This window comes from Marmota monax, unplaced genomic scaffold (assembly GCF_021218885.2).
Source record: "Marmota monax isolate L192 unplaced genomic scaffold, Marmota_monax_Labrador192_F-V1.1 WCK01_AAM20220418_F8-fsc00265, whole genome shotgun sequence".
Taxonomy (NCBI): domain Eukaryota; kingdom Metazoa; phylum Chordata; class Mammalia; order Rodentia; family Sciuridae; genus Marmota; species Marmota monax.
Genome location: NW_026694808.1, coordinates 1,354,473 through 1,371,942, shown reverse-complemented (window position 1 = coordinate 1,371,942; position 17,470 = coordinate 1,354,473). Strand labels below are relative to the sequence as shown.

The 17,470-nt window shown below is 37.3% G+C and overlaps 1 protein-coding gene across 6 annotated transcripts in view; it reads left to right on the top strand.

The window, feature by feature from the left end:
- Window positions 1-17,470, top strand: part of Ntrk2 (neurotrophic receptor tyrosine kinase 2) — a 362,470-nt gene that overhangs the window by 189,040 nt on the left and 155,960 nt on the right. For 4 of the 6 annotated variants that reach the window (XM_058573106.1, XM_058573107.1, XM_058573105.1 and 1 more), the window contains one exon: window positions 9,318-9,506. In XM_058573106.1, coding sequence (XP_058429089.1) covers window positions 9,318-9,506 — 189 coding nt within the window. Of the gene's footprint in view, window positions 1-9,317; window positions 9,507-13,047; window positions 13,688-17,470 lie in introns of those variants that run through there. The other 2 variants (XM_058573108.1, XM_058573109.1) reach the window with 2 other exon arrangements.

The window sequence follows — 17,470 nt, the reverse complement described above, 5'->3', positions numbered from 1 at the left end:
GGTGAGAGATAGAGGTTTTATCTTGTTACACGCGGATTTCCAGGTTTCCTAGCACCATATGTTGAAGAGGCTATCTTTTCTCCAATATATGTTTTTGGTGCCTTTGTCTAATATGAGGTAACTGTAATTATGTGGGTTTGCCTCTGTGTCTTCTATTTTGTACCACTGATCTACTGGTCTATTTTGGTGCCAATACCATGCTGTTTTTGTTACTAATGCTCTGTAGTATAGTTTACGGTCTGGAATAATAATGCCACCAGCTTCACTCTTCTTGGTAAGGATTGCTTTGGCTATTCTGAGTTTCTTATTTTTCCTGATGTATTTCATGATTTTTTCTCTAATTTCTATGAGGAATGTCATTGGGATTTTGATTTGGATTGCATTGAATCTGTATAGAGCTTTTGGCAGTATGTCATTTTGACAATATTAATTCTGCCTATCCAAGGATAAGGTAGATCTTTCCATCTTCTAAGGTCTTCTCAATTTCTTTCTTTAGTGTTTGGTAATTTTCGTTGTAGAGTTCTTTCTCCTCTTTCATTAATTCCCAATTTTTTTGAGGCTATTGTAAATGGGGTAGTTTTCCTAGTTTCTCTTTCTGAGGATTTGTCACTGATGTACAGAAATACCTCTGGTTTACGGGTGTTGTTTTTAATGTCCTGCTACTTTGCTGAATTCATTTATTAGTTCTAGAATATTTCTGGTGGAAGTTTTTAGGTCTTTTAGGTATAGAATCACATTGTCAGCAAATAGTGATAATTTGAGTTCTTCTTTTCCTATCCGTATCCCTTTAATTTCTTTTGTCTGTTTAATTGCTCTGGCTAGAGTTTCTAGAACTATGTTAAATAAGAAGTGGTGAAAGAGGGCATCCCTGTCTTGTTCCACTTTTTGGAGGGAGTGCTTTCAATTTTTTCTCCATTTAGAATGATGTTGACCTGGGGCTTAGCACAGATAGCTTTTACAATATTGAGATATGTTCCTGATATCCCTAGTTTTTCTAGTGTTTTGAACATGAAGGAGTGCTATATTTTGTCAGATGCTTTATCTGCATCTATTGAGATGATTGTATGATTTTTATCTTGGAATCTATTGATATGATAAGTTACATTTATTGATTTTTGTATGTTGTACCAATCTTGCATCCCTGGGATGAACCCTACTTAATCGTGGTACAATATCTTTTTGATATGTTTTTGTATTTGATTTGCCAGAATTTTATTGAGAATTTTTGCATCTATATTCATAGAGATATTTGTCTGGAGTTTTCTTTCTTTGATGTGTCTTTGTCTGACTTTGGAATCAAGGTGATATTGGCTTCATAGAATGTGTTTGGAAGTGTTCCCTCCTTTTCTATTTCATGAAATAGTTTGAGGAGTGTTGTGTTAGTTCTTCTTTAAAAGTTTTGTAGAACTCAGCTGTGTATCCTTCTGGACCTGGGCTTTTCTTGGTTGGTAGACTTCTGATGGTGTCCTCTATTTTGTTGCTTGAAATTAATCTGTTTAAATTGTGTATATCATCCTGATTTAGTTTAGGCATATCATATGACTCTAGAAATTTGTTGATGCCTTCGATATTTTTTATTTTTTTGGAATACAGATTTTCAAAATAATTTCTAATTATGTTCTGTATTTTTGTAGTGTCCATGCTGATTTCCTTTTTCATCACAGATGTTGGTAGTTTCAGTTTTCTCTCTCCTCTTTATTAGCATGGCTAATGATTTATCAACTTTATTTATTTTTACAAAGAACCAACTTTTTGTTTTGTCAGTTTTTTCAGTTGTTTTTTTTTTCAATTTCATTGATTTCAACTCTGATTTTAATTATTTCCTTTCTTTACTACTTTGGACATTGATTTGTTCTTCTTTTTCTAGGGCTTTGAGATGTAATGTTAGGTCATTTATTTGTTGACTTTTTCTTCTTTGAAGGAATTAACTCCATGCAATGAACTTTTCTCTTAGAACTACCTTAGTAGTGTATCAGAAACTTTGATATGTTGTATCAGTATTTTATTTTACCTCTAAGAATTTTTAATCTTTTCCTTGATATCATTTGTAACCCATTGTTCATTCAATAGCATATTATTTAGTCTTCAGGTATTGGAGTATCTTTTATTTTTTATTTTATTATTGATTTCTAATTTCATTCCATTGTGGTCTGATAGAATGAAGGATAGTATCTCTAATTTTTTTGTATTTACTAAGAGTTTCTTTGTGGAATAATAAATGGTATATTTTAGAGAAGGATCCATGTACTGCTGAGAAGAAAGTGTATTTGCTCATTGATGGATAATATACTCTCTCTATAATATATATATATATATATATATATATATATATATATATATATATATATTCTAAGTTATTGACTGTATTATTGAGTTCTATAGTTTCTTTGTTCAGCTTTTGTTTGGAAGATCTGTGCAGTGGTGAAAGAGGTGTGTTAAAGTCACCCAGAATTATTGTGTTGTGGTCTGTTTGACTCTTGAACTTGAGAAGAGTTTGATTGATGAATGTAGATGCTCCATTGTTTGGGGCATATATATTTATAACTGTTATGTCTTGTTGATGTTTGGTTCCCTTAAGCAGTATGAAATGAGCATCTTTATCCCTTTTGATTAACTTTTGCTTGAAATCTACTTTATTTGATATGAGTATGGAAACTCCTGCTTGTTTACGCAGACCATGTGAAAGGTATATTTTATCCAAACCTTTCACCTTCAGTCGTGAATGTCTTTTCCTATGAGATGAGTCTCTTAAAGCAGCATATTGTTGGGTCTTTTTTAATCCAATGTACCAGCCTATGTCTTTTGATTGGTGAGTTCAGGCCATTAACATTCAGGATTATTAGTGAGACATGATTTGTTATTTCTGGTCATTTTGTTTATTTTTGATATTTAACTTGACTTGGTTTCTCCTTTGGTTGGCTTTTCCTTTATTGTAGTTCTTCCCTTTGCAGATTTCATTGTTGTTTTTCATTTCCTCTTAATGGAATATTTTGTCAAGAATGTTCTGTACTGCAGGCTTTCTTGCTGTAAATTCTTTTAGCTTTTTTTTTATCATGGAAGGTTTTTATTTTGTCATCAAATCTGAAGCTTAACTTTGCTGGATATAAGATTCTTGGTTGGCATCCATCATCTTTTTTTTTAATTTTTTATTGTTGGTTGTTCAAAACATTACATAGTTCTTGATATATCATATTTCACACTTTGATTCAAGTGGGTTATGAACTCCCATTTTTACCCCGTATATAGATTGCAGAATCACATCAGTTACACATCCATTGATTTACATGTTGCCATACTAGTGTCTGTTGTATTCTGCTGCCTTTCCTATCCTCTACTATCCCCCTCCCCTCCCCTCCCCTCCCCTCTTCTCTCTCTACCCCCTTTACTGTCATTCATTTCTCCCCCTTGTATTATTTTTCCCTTTCCCCTCACTTCCTCTTGTATGTAATTTTGTATAACCCTGAGGGTCTCCTTCCATTTCCATGCAATTTCCCTTCTCTCTCCCTTTCCCTCCCACCTCTCATCCCTGTTTAATGTTAATCTTCTTCTCCTGCTCTTCGTCCCTACTCTGTTCTTAGTTACTCTCCTTATATCAAAGAAGACATTTGGCATTTGTTTTTTAGGGATTGGCTAGCTTCACTTAGCATAATCTGCTCTAATGCCATCCATTTCCCTGCAAATTCTATGATTTTGTCATTTTTTAATGCAGAGTAATACTCCATTGTGTATAAATGCCACATTTTTTTTATCCATTCGTCTATTGAAGGGCATCTAGGTTGGTTCCACAGTCTTGCTATTGTGAATTGTGCTGCTATGAACATCGATGTAGCAGTGTCCCTGTAGCATGCTCTTTTTAGGTCTTTAGGGAATATACTGAGAAGGGGAATAGCTGGGTCAAATGGTGGTTCCATTCCCAGCTTTCCAAGAAATCTCCATACTGCTCTCCAAATTGGCTGCACCAATTTGCAGTCCCACCAGCAATGTACAAGTGTACCCTTTTCCCCACATCCTCGCCAGCACTTGTTGTTGTTTGACTTCATAATGGCTACCAATCTTACTGGAGTGAGATGGTATCTTAGGGGGCATCCATCATCTTTTAGAGCTTGGTATATGTTGTTCCAGGATCTCCTGGCTTTGAGGGTCTAAGTTGAAAAATCTACTGAGATCCATATTGGTCTTCCCTTATAAGTAATATAATTTTTCTCTCTTGTGGCCTTTAAAATTGTATCCTTATTCTGTATGCTAGACATTTTCATTATAATGTGTCTTGGTGTAGATCTGTTATAATTTTGTACATTTGGTGTCCTATAAGCCTCTTGTATTTGATTTTCCAATTCATTCTTCATGCCTGGGAAATTTTGTGATATTATTTCATTGAAAAGATTATGCTTTCTTTTGGTTTGAATCTCTGAATCTTTTTCTATCCCAATAAATCTTAAATTTTGTCTATTGATGGTATTCCATAATTCTTGGATGTTCTGTTTATGGTTTCTTACAATCTTCACTGTGAGGTCAACTTTATTTTCAAGATGTTTGTTTTGTCTTCATTGTCTGAAGTCCTGTTTTCCAAGTGATCTAGTCTGTTGGTGGTGCTTTCTATTGAGCTTTTTTATTTGGCTTATTGTTTCTTTAATTTCAAGGATTTCTGTTTGTTTGTTTTTTCAGAATCTCTATCTCTTTCTTGAAGTTATCTCTTTCAACTTGTATTTGTTCTCTTATTTCTTCTTTGGAGTGATCTATTTTTGCCTGTATCTGCTTATTTAGGTAATAATTTCCATATTATTTTAGTAATGTATATTCTGAACTCCTTCTCTGACATTTCATCTATTGCACTATCTATGGATTCTATTATTGTAGTATCTTGGTTTGTTTGGGGCATATTCCTCCTTTTTTTTTAAATAATGTCTATGTGTTTTCCTCTCTTGCAGTGTAGATCCAAGGTATTAGAGCTTCTGCCCTATTGTCTTATAGTGTCTCTACAGGTTACCAAAACCTCACCTTTAAAGGGGAGATCAATATGACAGCACTCAGTGTACCCAACATGCAGTCATATATCAGTTAGCTTCTATTTTTACATTAACAGTTTTGTCACTATAATCAGAAATGATGAGTTTAGTTATCTTATACCATATAGTCAATAGGTTTGTGTAATAGTTTACAGTTTCTAATGGTAGAAAGAGGGGATGGGGGTTGGCTGAGATGTTTATGAGGTAGGATGTGAGATTATAGATGTATTAGATTATATGACTAGTGAAAGGGTCATCATAAAAGTTGGCTGTTAGTAGGAGAAAAAAGAGAGAGGCAACCCCATGCAAGACTCCCTGTTACCTCAGCAACAGAATAACTATAAGCACCCCTAGTAGAGATACCTCTGGTGCAGCCAGGCTCACAGGGACCGTGGTGATGTCTTACCAGGTCCTTGTTTTTGTCCCTTAATAGAAGTGGCGGTATCCCAGTTTTGTGGCAGTGGCAGTCTGTAGCCTCTGTGTACCCTGATATTGGGTTGTGGAGCCACACTTTGGTGAAGAAGGAACCCCAGCATGGGTGCCTTTCTCTCTCCACGTGGGCGTGGGGCAGGCCTCTCCCCGGGTTACCAGGCTGCGCTGACATTTCTTTAATTTTGTCACTGGAAAATAAGTTTATATTAGGCTTAGAAATATCTGAAAAGTCACATGTGAAGGATACATTACCAAGCATCTCAGATAAGAGAAAAAAAATGCTTCTTTGCACCTAAGATATATTAAAAAAAATGGGCTAAAAATGTTTCCAGGTATAACTCATATTTGTCAGCTCAGTCATTAGAACTATCTACTCCAAACTCAAGTATGCACATACCCAGCAATTTAAAACTTTATATTAATATTATAAGACTTTTTTTTCAAGTTCTCATATGAATTTTTTGTAACATGCTGCGATGTGCCTCTGACTCTTCTGACTTTTCTTGGTGTCTGCTCAAATACATGCACAGACACACAAAGACACATCCTGTGATATGCACAGACAGGCAGCTGTCAAATTATATAGACATTCATTGTCCCCATGGAGAGCTTTTTCCCCCTCCCAACTTTGCTATGCTCTGCATTCCATTATTTCAAAATGTTCATAGAAAAATGGGCTTAATTCTTGCAACCTTGCCAGCCAAATCAATCTCCAGGTTTTGGAACATCAATAATGAAGGAAACAGCACTTGAATTAATATGTTACTTGATGAATTGCTGAGGTTTGTGTTGCTCTGATTTGTCAACACTGACTTTCTGCAAAGTGAAAAGGCTTTTGAAAAATTACCTTGATGTTTTATACCACTTCTATGTTTAATTGCTTAATCCCCACCCCCAAACTAGAGCCCATTCCCTTGCAATATATTACATTAGTTGAGTTCGGGGTTTTAATTGGAAAGGTCAGGAGATGTGTCCTTGAATGGAGAAAGTGAAGCCAAGAGCAAGTCCCTTGTTTGGACTCAGGTGAGGGCTTCATTGTGTATTTGCAGGTAATTCAGAGCCTGAATTCCTGGAGGAATTTCAAAATTGTCTTCTAGGTATTAACCTCCTCAAAAAATGATTGAAAGCTACTATAATGTTCATATCCTGACCTGGGCCAGAGAAGAAATCAACTGAGGTCAATATATTTTTAATCACTGCTGGGGCTCCAACAGGAAATATTGCTGGCCTTCTGACAACCTGTGACATTTTTTGAAAATGACCACTCCTGCATTTCTTAGGGTAAAGGTGAAACCAGGAATCTGTTGAGAAATGTGCAGCCTTGACTGCAACTCCTCTGTGGGAGCTCCCTGAGTTGCATGCTTTGGTAACCTTACAGAAGGGAGCAGCTACTCTGGGGAGTAAGCGAGGGAACGAGTGACAGAAAGGTTCTATGGACAACATGCAGAAACATTAGCCAAATGCATCTCCATTTCCCAATGCCAGCTAGAATCTGGATGATTGAGGCCTGTTAAAAAGCAGACCTTAAAACAGGGATGGTCAGGGAGGTTAGAAACAACTTGTCTTTATAGCTATTCTTGGCAGGATTTTTGCTCTTTGCTGACTTAGGTTAGCAAGGCACAAGATGAGCACAACATGTGGGCTTGCCTTGGCTTTGATTGTTCTGTGCCTTCTAAATTGGCTGTGTGAGGACTTGTTTGCAGAATTAAGCCAGAGTATATCATTAAAGGCAACTTAAATGCACATCCCATTGAGAGAATACTTTAAAAATTACCTATAATAGCAGTTGGCTTCCTCCTGCATAGTTTGTTTAAGACATAACTAGCTGGGGAATGTCCAATTGTTATCACTACAAACTGTGATAATCCCCCTATGAGGAGGAAACACAGATCTTGGAGGTTGTGGGATGGATTATCATTATATTGCATAGGGGATTCACAACTGTACCAAAGCCCCTGACAAAACAATGTTTGTTTTTAGAACAGCTAAGCTTTTCACTGGAATAATTATGTGTGAAGGAAAAGGTAGAGCATACAGGAAGGTGCACCCTGGGGGTCGGGGGTGGGGGCAGGTTTGGTTGAAACACATTTTCTTGCATAGCAAATAATAATTCAGACTTTCTCTTCCTGAATGTGGCATTTGCCTTGGCTGGGTATTTGATTTTGCTTATCTTTGCTCTCCTCCTTTCTTGGGGCTTATGTCAGTAGCTGTGGCCAGTGCTCTGCTTCCACGGGACATTAGACTCATTTTGTACACTTCAGACTGTGTATAATTTAGGTCTAAGAGGATTTGTCTACTTCCTACCTATGGAGTACCCATCATGAATGATTGTAACTGTTTTGAAGACTTCACATTGACCTTTATCTCTGAAAATCTATTTTTGGTTGCAAGCAGTTTGAGTTTACTGGTCAATGGATAAATTGTTTAGATAAGATATAGTAAATACATATATATCCTGAGGTTTTGGACTAAAAGTTTAAGTCTGGTATGAAAAATGCTATGATTATCTCTTTAAAACAATGGGCACCCAAGTAATTATGAATAATCTTAAAACTAAAGGCAAAGTAGATAACTTCACCATGGGATTGATCCATCATTATTATCAAGGTATTTTGTAGACTAAAATGGTGCAGGCAGTCACAGAATATAAAGGCAATAGGAACTTAATGGTAAGATAGTCCAATGCAATTCTAGTCTTCCAGTTAAAGTTTACTTATGAATACCAAATATTAATTCATAGTAATGGAGCATGTTCAAATTTATAATGCATTTTCATGTCATTAGTCTCAGTCAAGTATCATAAAATAACAAGCAGATATTATTTTGCAGGCTTCACAAATGTAAGCAGATGCACAAAGAAGGTAGGTGACTAGTTCAAGGAGTAGAGATGGGAAACTCAGATATTCAAACTCCCAGCACAACTTTCAGTGCCATGTGAAGTGAATCGTGGCTTCTCACTGGGAGTTTCAGTAATAGAGTATTCTGAAGATACAGAACAGAGAAAAGCTGCATACTGAATTACAGGAGAAGTAAGTGAAGAAATTGAAACCCTCATACATTGATAGTGGGAACATAAAATGGTGCAGCCACTTTGAAAAACATTTTGTTAGTTCTTCCAAATATTAAACATAGAGCTTCCATATGACCAACCAATTCTACTCAAGAGAAATAAAAACATGTGTCCAACACAAATCATCACATGATGTTCATAGCAGCACTATTCCTAATAGCCAAATAATCCAAATAGCTCAAATGTCCTTTTATGGATGGATGGATAAAAAACTTTTTTCATAAAATGGAATATTACTCAGCAATAAAAAGGAAGGAAGTACTGACACACAATATACTGTGGATGAATCTTAAAAAATGTTATACTAGGGCTGGAATATAGCTCAGTGGCAGAGCACTTTTCCTAGCATGCTCAAGACTCTGCGTTCCAGGGACTGAGGATGTGGCTCAGTAGTAGAGCACTTGCCTACCATGCTCAATGCTCTGGGTTTCATCCCCAGCACCACAGAAAACAAAAAGCCAGAAAAACAAAATAAGGAAAGAAATAACATAAAGACTTCAGATATCCCCATTCTCTTATTTTAAAAAGTGGTATACTACATATGAGAAGTCAGATACAAAAGATCTCATTTACATGAAATGCCAAAGTATGTAAATCCAGAGATGGAAAGTAAATTTGTACATGCCTAGGAATGGGAATGGGAGAATAGGGGGAAAGGGCTAATTAGGGTGATGAAAATGTCCCCAAATTAGATTATAGTAATGATTGTACAACTCTGTGAACTTGAAATGGATAGTGAATGTATATGAATTATTGCTCCATTGAAGTCATTGAATTACAGGACAATATGTTTATCTTTCCAACTCCAGGCCCAGCTTCAGTTATCAGCAATGATGATGACTCTGCCAGCCCCCTCCATCACATCTCCAATGGGAGTAACACTCCATCCTCTTCAGAAGGTGGCCCTGATGCCGTCATTATTGGAATGACCAAGATCCCTGTCATTGAAAATCCCCAGTACTTTGGCATCACCAACAGCCAGCTCAAGCCAGACACATGTAAGTACAGCTGTTTGTACTTATTGGCCTATTTGCAAGAAGTGTGTTTATCAGAGTTCCCGATAATGCAGATGGAGGAGTGGGGCCTGTGAAATGTCAGGATTCTTGCAGACTTTGGCCTGTGGACTAGATCCTTTAGTTTGTTGGCTACAGAATTCCTAAGGTGTGTCTCCTGCTGGAACAGTGGGCAGATAACAACTTCTATTGGGATCCATTTTCCAAAACCATTTGTCAATATGAAGTTGGAATTGAGGCATGCTTATCTTGAAAGGGATAGAGACAGAAACCAGAAGTATCATTAGAATGCACATATTTCAGTTATAGATGACAGGTAATTGATGTAATTTAAATCTGGCTTATTGAAAGTAATTAAAACATGCACATGAGGTAGTTGGGGCAGTACTGTATTGCACACAGGTGGTATCAATTTGGGTCATTGTGTATTTTTTGTTCAGTACTAGTTTCCAGCATGAGGCCTTTTGTGATGCCATGAAAGGAAAGAGACATTGCAGCAGATGATATGCATGTGAAGTAGGCTGACTTTTATTTTTCAGAGCTAGATTAACCCATTACCCTCCATTGGCAAGCTTGGTATTTTTTCAGAGCCCCTTATCCTATCTTCTGAGCCACTGGCCAAATATAAAGTAAAATAAGGCAGGAACACAGCTTTAAAGACAACAACAACAAAAATAAAACCACAGTGGAAAAACAGGCTTTTGCCATTATAACTGCAGGCCTTCTTCATATACTATCAAGGGTCCACAAGGAACCACAAGGGATTGGATGGCCCAGATCCCAGGGATTCCATGGCACTGAATGGGTATCTTCTATTTGAATGTCCTTATTTTGTCTTAAATGTTACTCTTCTGCCCTGCCTCCAAGGTAAAGTAGGAGTATTGTAAAGTAGGCTTTGGGACTGACTCTGTGCTGAAAACCCTCATGGGATGAAGACATTTGGCAACAAATCCCAAATATGTGTGTATATAAGAATGCACATGTAGTTTCTTCCTATTCATTCCCATTTATCCCAGGGTATATTTAAAATTGGATTCCGGGTTAGAAAGAATAGCATTAAAAGCTTGTAATGTGTGATATTAGGTCCTACCATAGTTTTTAGATAAATCTGTAATTACAAGACAAATATAAAACTGTGTCAAGAATATTGAGCTTCTTGAACTTGGAGGTATTATTTGAAATCAAGTTGTTATTAATCCTAATATTGTCAATATGGTGTGATCAAGGTGAGTAGAAGCATTGCTTAAAGTGAGCATTCTTTGATGATGTAAGCATCCTCCAAATGTCCTTGAAATGTCCTGCATACTTAATAGCAAATATGGAAGAAGACAAAGCAGAATGCCTTGATGGGAGAATCACTTATGATTTAATTATTCTCCTTAGGAATAGAGTATTATGATGCCCCTGTCCCAGCCAGGAACAGACTATGTGATGTCCTTCAATTAGCCCGAAGCTGTATTACAATTGAAGTTAACTAAAATTAACATGTCCTCAAAGTTTGCTTTCACTTTCATTGGAGGAAAGATAATGCTAAATAATCAAGTAGATAACATCATTCCAACACGTTCAATAAGAGAAAATTAATGTATTAGCAAGAAAGTAAGAAAGCAAAAAAAAGTAGCAGGTGAGATTCCCAGGAGGAAAGGGGGCGAGATGGCTGCTGAGTCTGTGGTCCCACCAGAGGTGCTTTCTTCCTTTAGAAATCCTAAAAGGAAGTTTCTTCTTTACAATGTCTTCTTGGATCCCTGACCCAACCAACCATTCCTGGATTAATATCCTAATTACTTCTTATCTGATACCAGAAGAAATTTATATATCTCATATTCTTTTCAAAGAGGTAGGAATGAAGAAGAAATTTACCTTTCTCCTTTTCCTTTTACCCTTCCGTAAATGTCATTCTTTACTCTGTACTTTTTTTTTTTCATTTATCTTCAATGTACCTGTTGCCTGTTGTTCTGAGGAGGACCACCTTGTGCACGTGTTTTTGTAGTCTTGCATGGGTTAGTCTATAAGCTTCTGGGAAGCAGCTACTTTATTTGTGGAAGCATTCTTTCATAGCATGTAACATTCTGTGCCTTTGATTGTGGCCAGAGGTTGACCAGAGGTGGCAATCCAGTACTCAGATACTAATCACTAGCCAACTTCTAACAAGTAAACATGACTCACAGCCCTTTCCATTGGCTTTATTCCTAGCAAACTTCCCCACACAGTAGTTTATTTATTAAACATGCTTTTAACAACGCATCACCCGATTTAAACTGATTTAGAGAACTTTGTTTTAGCAGAAATCAACTTTTAACAAAAAGAATTCTTTCTGTACATATGCTCATAGTCATCCAGAAATTAAAACACTGTAAAATGCATGGACTGGTAATGCACAGGGATCTGTTGCTATTGGTCCATGAAATTTTGAGAGTTTAGCTTTCATTTAGGTGATTCTTATTGAATATTTTAAATCAATTAACTTCTAAATAACTCTCAAGAGAGACTCTTCCAAGAAGTTGCACAGATGATATCTGAAAAAAAAAAGATATCAAGAGACAGTTTAGAACCTTTCTCATGTCATGTGGATAGTATATCACCTTCATCCTTGTCGATCTATCAGAGGTTTGGGCCACAAACCAGCAATTTACATCTCTTTCCCAAAGCTATAAGTAATTCCAATATATTGACTTTAGAATATATGCCTGATCTCCAGCATATGCTTTATGATCTCTGGCTCATTTCACTAAATTATAAGAATCTAATTTAGATGCTGAATTTCCATTGGATAAATAGCTATTGATTACCTATAATACTTTTATACTATTAGGAACTAGAGATTCAGTCATTAATGATGGCACATTCCCTGTCCTCAGGGAATGTCACTGTAGAGGTCCAGTAGTTATATCATGGAATAATCACAATATATCGTGTGACAGGCACTAAGGCAGGCCAGGTTTGAGAAACTCAATTACTTACAGGGACCTAGCAGGTTAATGTGAGAATGAGGCTAGATTAGAAATAGTGCAATAGTGGAGGCTGTGTGGAGCCCAGGCCTAAGAGTATCAAATACTCCATTTTCCCCATAGAGAACAGGTGTTTATTGTTTTATTTGAATGGTTGAAGGTTTAAAACTGCAAGTGGGATAATATGAATACATCAGTGTGAGTCAGGTTTGGTCAATTTTTCACTACCTTTTGTGATTCTTAAAGATCAGTAATATAAACATCATTTAGAGATGGTGTTCAGAAGTGGCTTGTTCAAAGTAATACAGCCTCAATACTTGCATAGCTTTGCATTACAAACAAAATAATAAGCAAGCAAAAGACATGATCAAATCGGACTTCTTTAAATGATGCATAAGATCAATGAAAGATGATGATAAATTATATCCCTGAAGTACTTTTACAACAACTATCTGGAGTTATGTGACAGTTTTCATTTACCAAGTCCAGAGATGATTTGCAGGATTTTAGAGCAATCTGAACAGGGATGAATTGCTCCCGAGCACTTTCCAATAGCAAGTCTGTCTACTTTATTGCAGGGCCCAGAGGTTCCCCCAAGACCGCCTGATAATAATTTGGTATTTGGAGGCTCCTGTGTCACTGCAGGAACTAAAGGAGGCTAAATCCATGCCTGATGGAGGAGAAGAGTTCTATGGTTATCTGCAAATTCTGGCCAGACAACATCTTGACGTCACTCCTTAGCTTCCATAATCTAGCCAAGCAAGAAGTTGCCTTCCCAAGACAAAGCAGTGGGCTCTAATGACTAACCCCTCAAAGTGCTATGCCACTTTAACTATAGACCCATCTCCTCGATCAATCAGGATGGCAAGATGGAGCTGATGAGCTCAGCAACATCAAGTCTGGAATTGGTCTTTAATTCACCTAGTCTGTTTAGACATGTCTGAAAACCTCATCGTCTTACAGAAAGGGGTGGTTTCCCAGTAGGATACACAAAGTTGGCTAAAAGGCAGCTGTGTTGCCATCCTCTCCTTGAATGCTGAGAAAGTTTTTGACAGGGTGCCATGGAAACATACCTTCTGAGCGGGGAAAACAAACAAACAAATGAATGAATGAATAACCAGCAAAACCCCCCAAATTGTCAATCTTGGGTTGACTCTTATAGGGTGGGAATGCATTATATGCATAGATTTACTGTCATTCCTAAAATTGTGTCTTTCCTATAAATTAGCTAGGATCCTAGGCCTTGGGCCTCAATTCAATTAGAGTTGTGTCTAACTGTGTATGTGTATGTGTTTGTCCTTGCAGAGCATGCCCTCTATGCATACCTAGGGCAAGTAACTCCCTGTGGCAGATGCATATGAAGACATTTGACATTTTCCCACTTTGATTATATTTCCAATGAAATAGATATTTATTGATTTCCTTCAGAGTGTGCCATACTTCTCCAGGCATTGTGTGTGTGTGTGTGTGTGTGTGTGTGGTTATCTGCTTATTAGGCAGTCATGTAGATAAGCACAGATTCACAGACCAGCTAGGACTAAGGAAATAAGATGTTATAAAGAGAGTGAGTGTTTGAATAGTAGTTGAAAATATCACACAGAGTTCCCATCCTGCTCCTCTTAACTGCCACGTCCACTTGGTCATTGTGTTACCAACAAAGGGAGGGAACGAAGGTGATATTTTTCACAGAGCTGCAGAGGTTTTGAACATATTTGCAACATCACTTTGAGTACACATGAGCAAAAATTCTGAATTATATCCAGGACCCCAGGAGCTCATTTGATCAAAGAATGAGGGCCCTGAGAGTTACCCAGGGTTATCTTCAAACTTCAGTGTAATCATATGACTGTGGTGCATTTTGGTGGCCAGGGATAGGATTCAAAAACAGGTAGAAACAATTGCTTTAGCACTTTCTCCTGTCCCTTGCCTCTTAATTTTGTCTTTCAAAAAATATATTTTCTTCTAAGCATCTAATTGGCCAAATAATAGCTGCTTTGGGAACTATTTGTATGCCTTTGAAGGCCATGGCCTGCACTTTAAAAATAAGCTAAGCCTATTCTGCCCAGCATGAGCATTGGGGCAGAGAAAATGCAGTTATTTTAGGATCCTTAGAAACTGTTTCGTTTATGGCACACTGGGTTGACAACTTGTCCCATGGGGGCTGTCATGGCACATTGCTGGCATTCTGCAGGTCCCAGTACAATTCTTTCTCCCTCTTGGTGCCATAGTCCCCCATTGCTAGCTACAGAAATTTGATATTATATTCCCTTTCAACTCCAAAGGAGATGGTAAGAGGCTATCAAATAATGCTTAAAAAAGCAACTTGCATTCCCTGGAAGAAAGGAAATGAATACATGCTGCATAATTACATTTAAAATGTAAGCTATGTTATAAACTCCACTGAGATGAAGATTGCTAGCAAACCAGTTTCAAACACATTCACAACTAAGTAAAATCATGTTATTAGCATTTGACCACCAGATGATATTATTTGTTATCAAAAAAAGAAATAGCACCCAATTGTGGATACATAGATATCCTGGAGAAAATACTTCAATCCTAAAGTTGATGGTTGAAAAAGAAAATATTAATATGGATCTAGATTGGGGAGACACCCATAGTGTTATTCTGGAATACCATTGCTCAACCGAGATGGAATTGTATATCCTGCACACATCAGCCATTTCAGTTCAATTTTACCAAATCATCAGTGATGTTTTGGAAGCATCCCAGCAGATGAAGTATCCTAATACATTTGTTTTGGGTGTTTCCCAAAGCCCAGCCCAACTGGAGTGTGTGTACTAGCAGGATGAATCTAATCAAGCTGCACCCCATTTCGGTTTCAGGTTGGTCACTCTTGCATGTGCCAGCAGATTGTGAACCAGGACCAGCTCAGCAAATACAAATGTAGAGAAACTGCTTGTGTTGCTAAGAAGCTCCTGTTATCCAAATGCTTTGAACAGTTGAGCACTCCCTACTGTTAAATAGAGAGGGCATGATTGAAGATTTTTTGGATGTGATGCTCAACCCTTCATGGCAGCTATTAGGTGGGGTTCTTCCCTGTAAAGTGCAGATTTCCAGTGTTTACTGATTCTGCCACCCCAAGAGGATAACCCGCCATAGTTGAGCTTCTGCATTCTGCCAACTCTCTTTCCTAAAATGCAGTAATGCTACCCGATAGTGGTTTCTTGTTTATTTGTTTTGGTTCTCTTTTCCTTGATCATTATTCCTACTCTGGAAAGGCAGGTAAGATGAATTTGCAACATGCAATAGGCAGAAAAGAATTGAGGAGATAACTACTTCATTGTGCAACCTGGTTAGCATGTATACAAAGATGGTTTTGCTCCTTTGGCTCTCTCAGTGGGAGTGACAGGAGAAATTATGAGACTTGTGGCCAAGAAGAAAAAGGGAGTAAAAATATAAGAGTGACTGCACATCCTGGTTTTCCCAGGACCGAGGCAATTCCTCCAGTGTGAAAATTCAATTTTAAAACCAGTCAAACTACAATGAGTTGATTACCCTTGTTTGTACAGGCCTGAAGATTTTTACTAATAAGACAGAATTAAGTCTTGATCACCCAGAACACTTTCAGGTGCCCTAAAATTAGATACTTAAAAATAAGAATAAATATTATGAGTTAGAGTAGAGAACTTGGATGATGTAAAAAACAAAATTATATAAAATCACCTGTAATCCCAATAATTAGAGATAATTGCAGATGTCATTTGGATATAAAGCTCTCTAGTTTTATGAATGTTCTATTATTATCTTCTAATAGGAAGTGGAACTGTATGTGTCCTTACTATTATTTATGCTGGGCTTTGTTCATATTTTTGCCTTTGATGGATTGTATTAGAAACTCCATAGGAAGCATGCTGGATATGTTACATTCGGTTCACATGTCGTATTTGCTTTGTGTTGTGAGCTGGGAAGTCTCAGGAAATGTGAGGTCCTCCTTGTTCTGATGAGGCAGGTTAACAGCTCTTATTTAGGGTCAACATTGTAGACAACTCCAAATGCAGACTGTGGCTCAACTGCAGCCACTGATCACTTTTGTTTCCCAGTTTGTCATTCTGGCTATCTAGTTCCTTTCAGGGGACTGAGCCTGTTGGAGCTTAAAGGGCCAGGTTGGTTACATATTATGTTTCCCAATATAAGAGATACCTTTTCTTCCATTGGGGATCCCCAGACTGGGAAAAGACCTCTGATGACTTAGGGTTCACCTTTAGTCCTTCAGCCTTGCATAAACTTGATGAAGTTTGCTGCTCAGAGGTCCCCAGATTTTTCATCATAAAAGACTTCCTCTTTTGCAGTTTCAGGCATCTGATCCTAGTGTAGGATTCTGGCAAGGGGACCTCTATTAATAACACGGCATTCAATAGTATGTCAATGTTGGTATTTTGCAGAGTAATATTAGGTTTGACAGATTAAAAAAATGAGTTCGGAACAAATAGATTCCTTTGATTTGTAAGAGATTAAATTTGTATGATTCTGAACCAAAGGTAGGGAAAATTCTATAAAGAAAACAATGATCTAGGCCTAGTTTCTGTATTATTCTTATTGGTTACTATATGTGGTCAATGATTCTTCTCAGTTACTGTTTGTGGGTAGATGTCAACATTCTTGTTATCCTGTTGCTTTTATTTAGCACATTTATTTAACCATGCCATTGACCTTTGGGTGCATTAAAGTGGAGCCCAAGCTCATTATTAGATAATGATGGCATTTAGACTGAGTGCCATATTCCTAATGTTCCAACAAAGTGGTTGATACAGAGAGGACAGGATAAAGCCTTACACTATGTAATTATATCAAAATAGCTAGTCTCCACTTCAGGGAATGTCTTTATTAGAGGAGATTACATACTATGTCTGCTTGTAAAAATAAGCAGAGATGGCATCACTGAGCAGCCAGTTGAATTGCTTTTCTACAGGAATGATGGATTTTCAGATCCTTTTATGATTTCATGCCCAACACTTACCTCCGCCCAACCCATCAGTC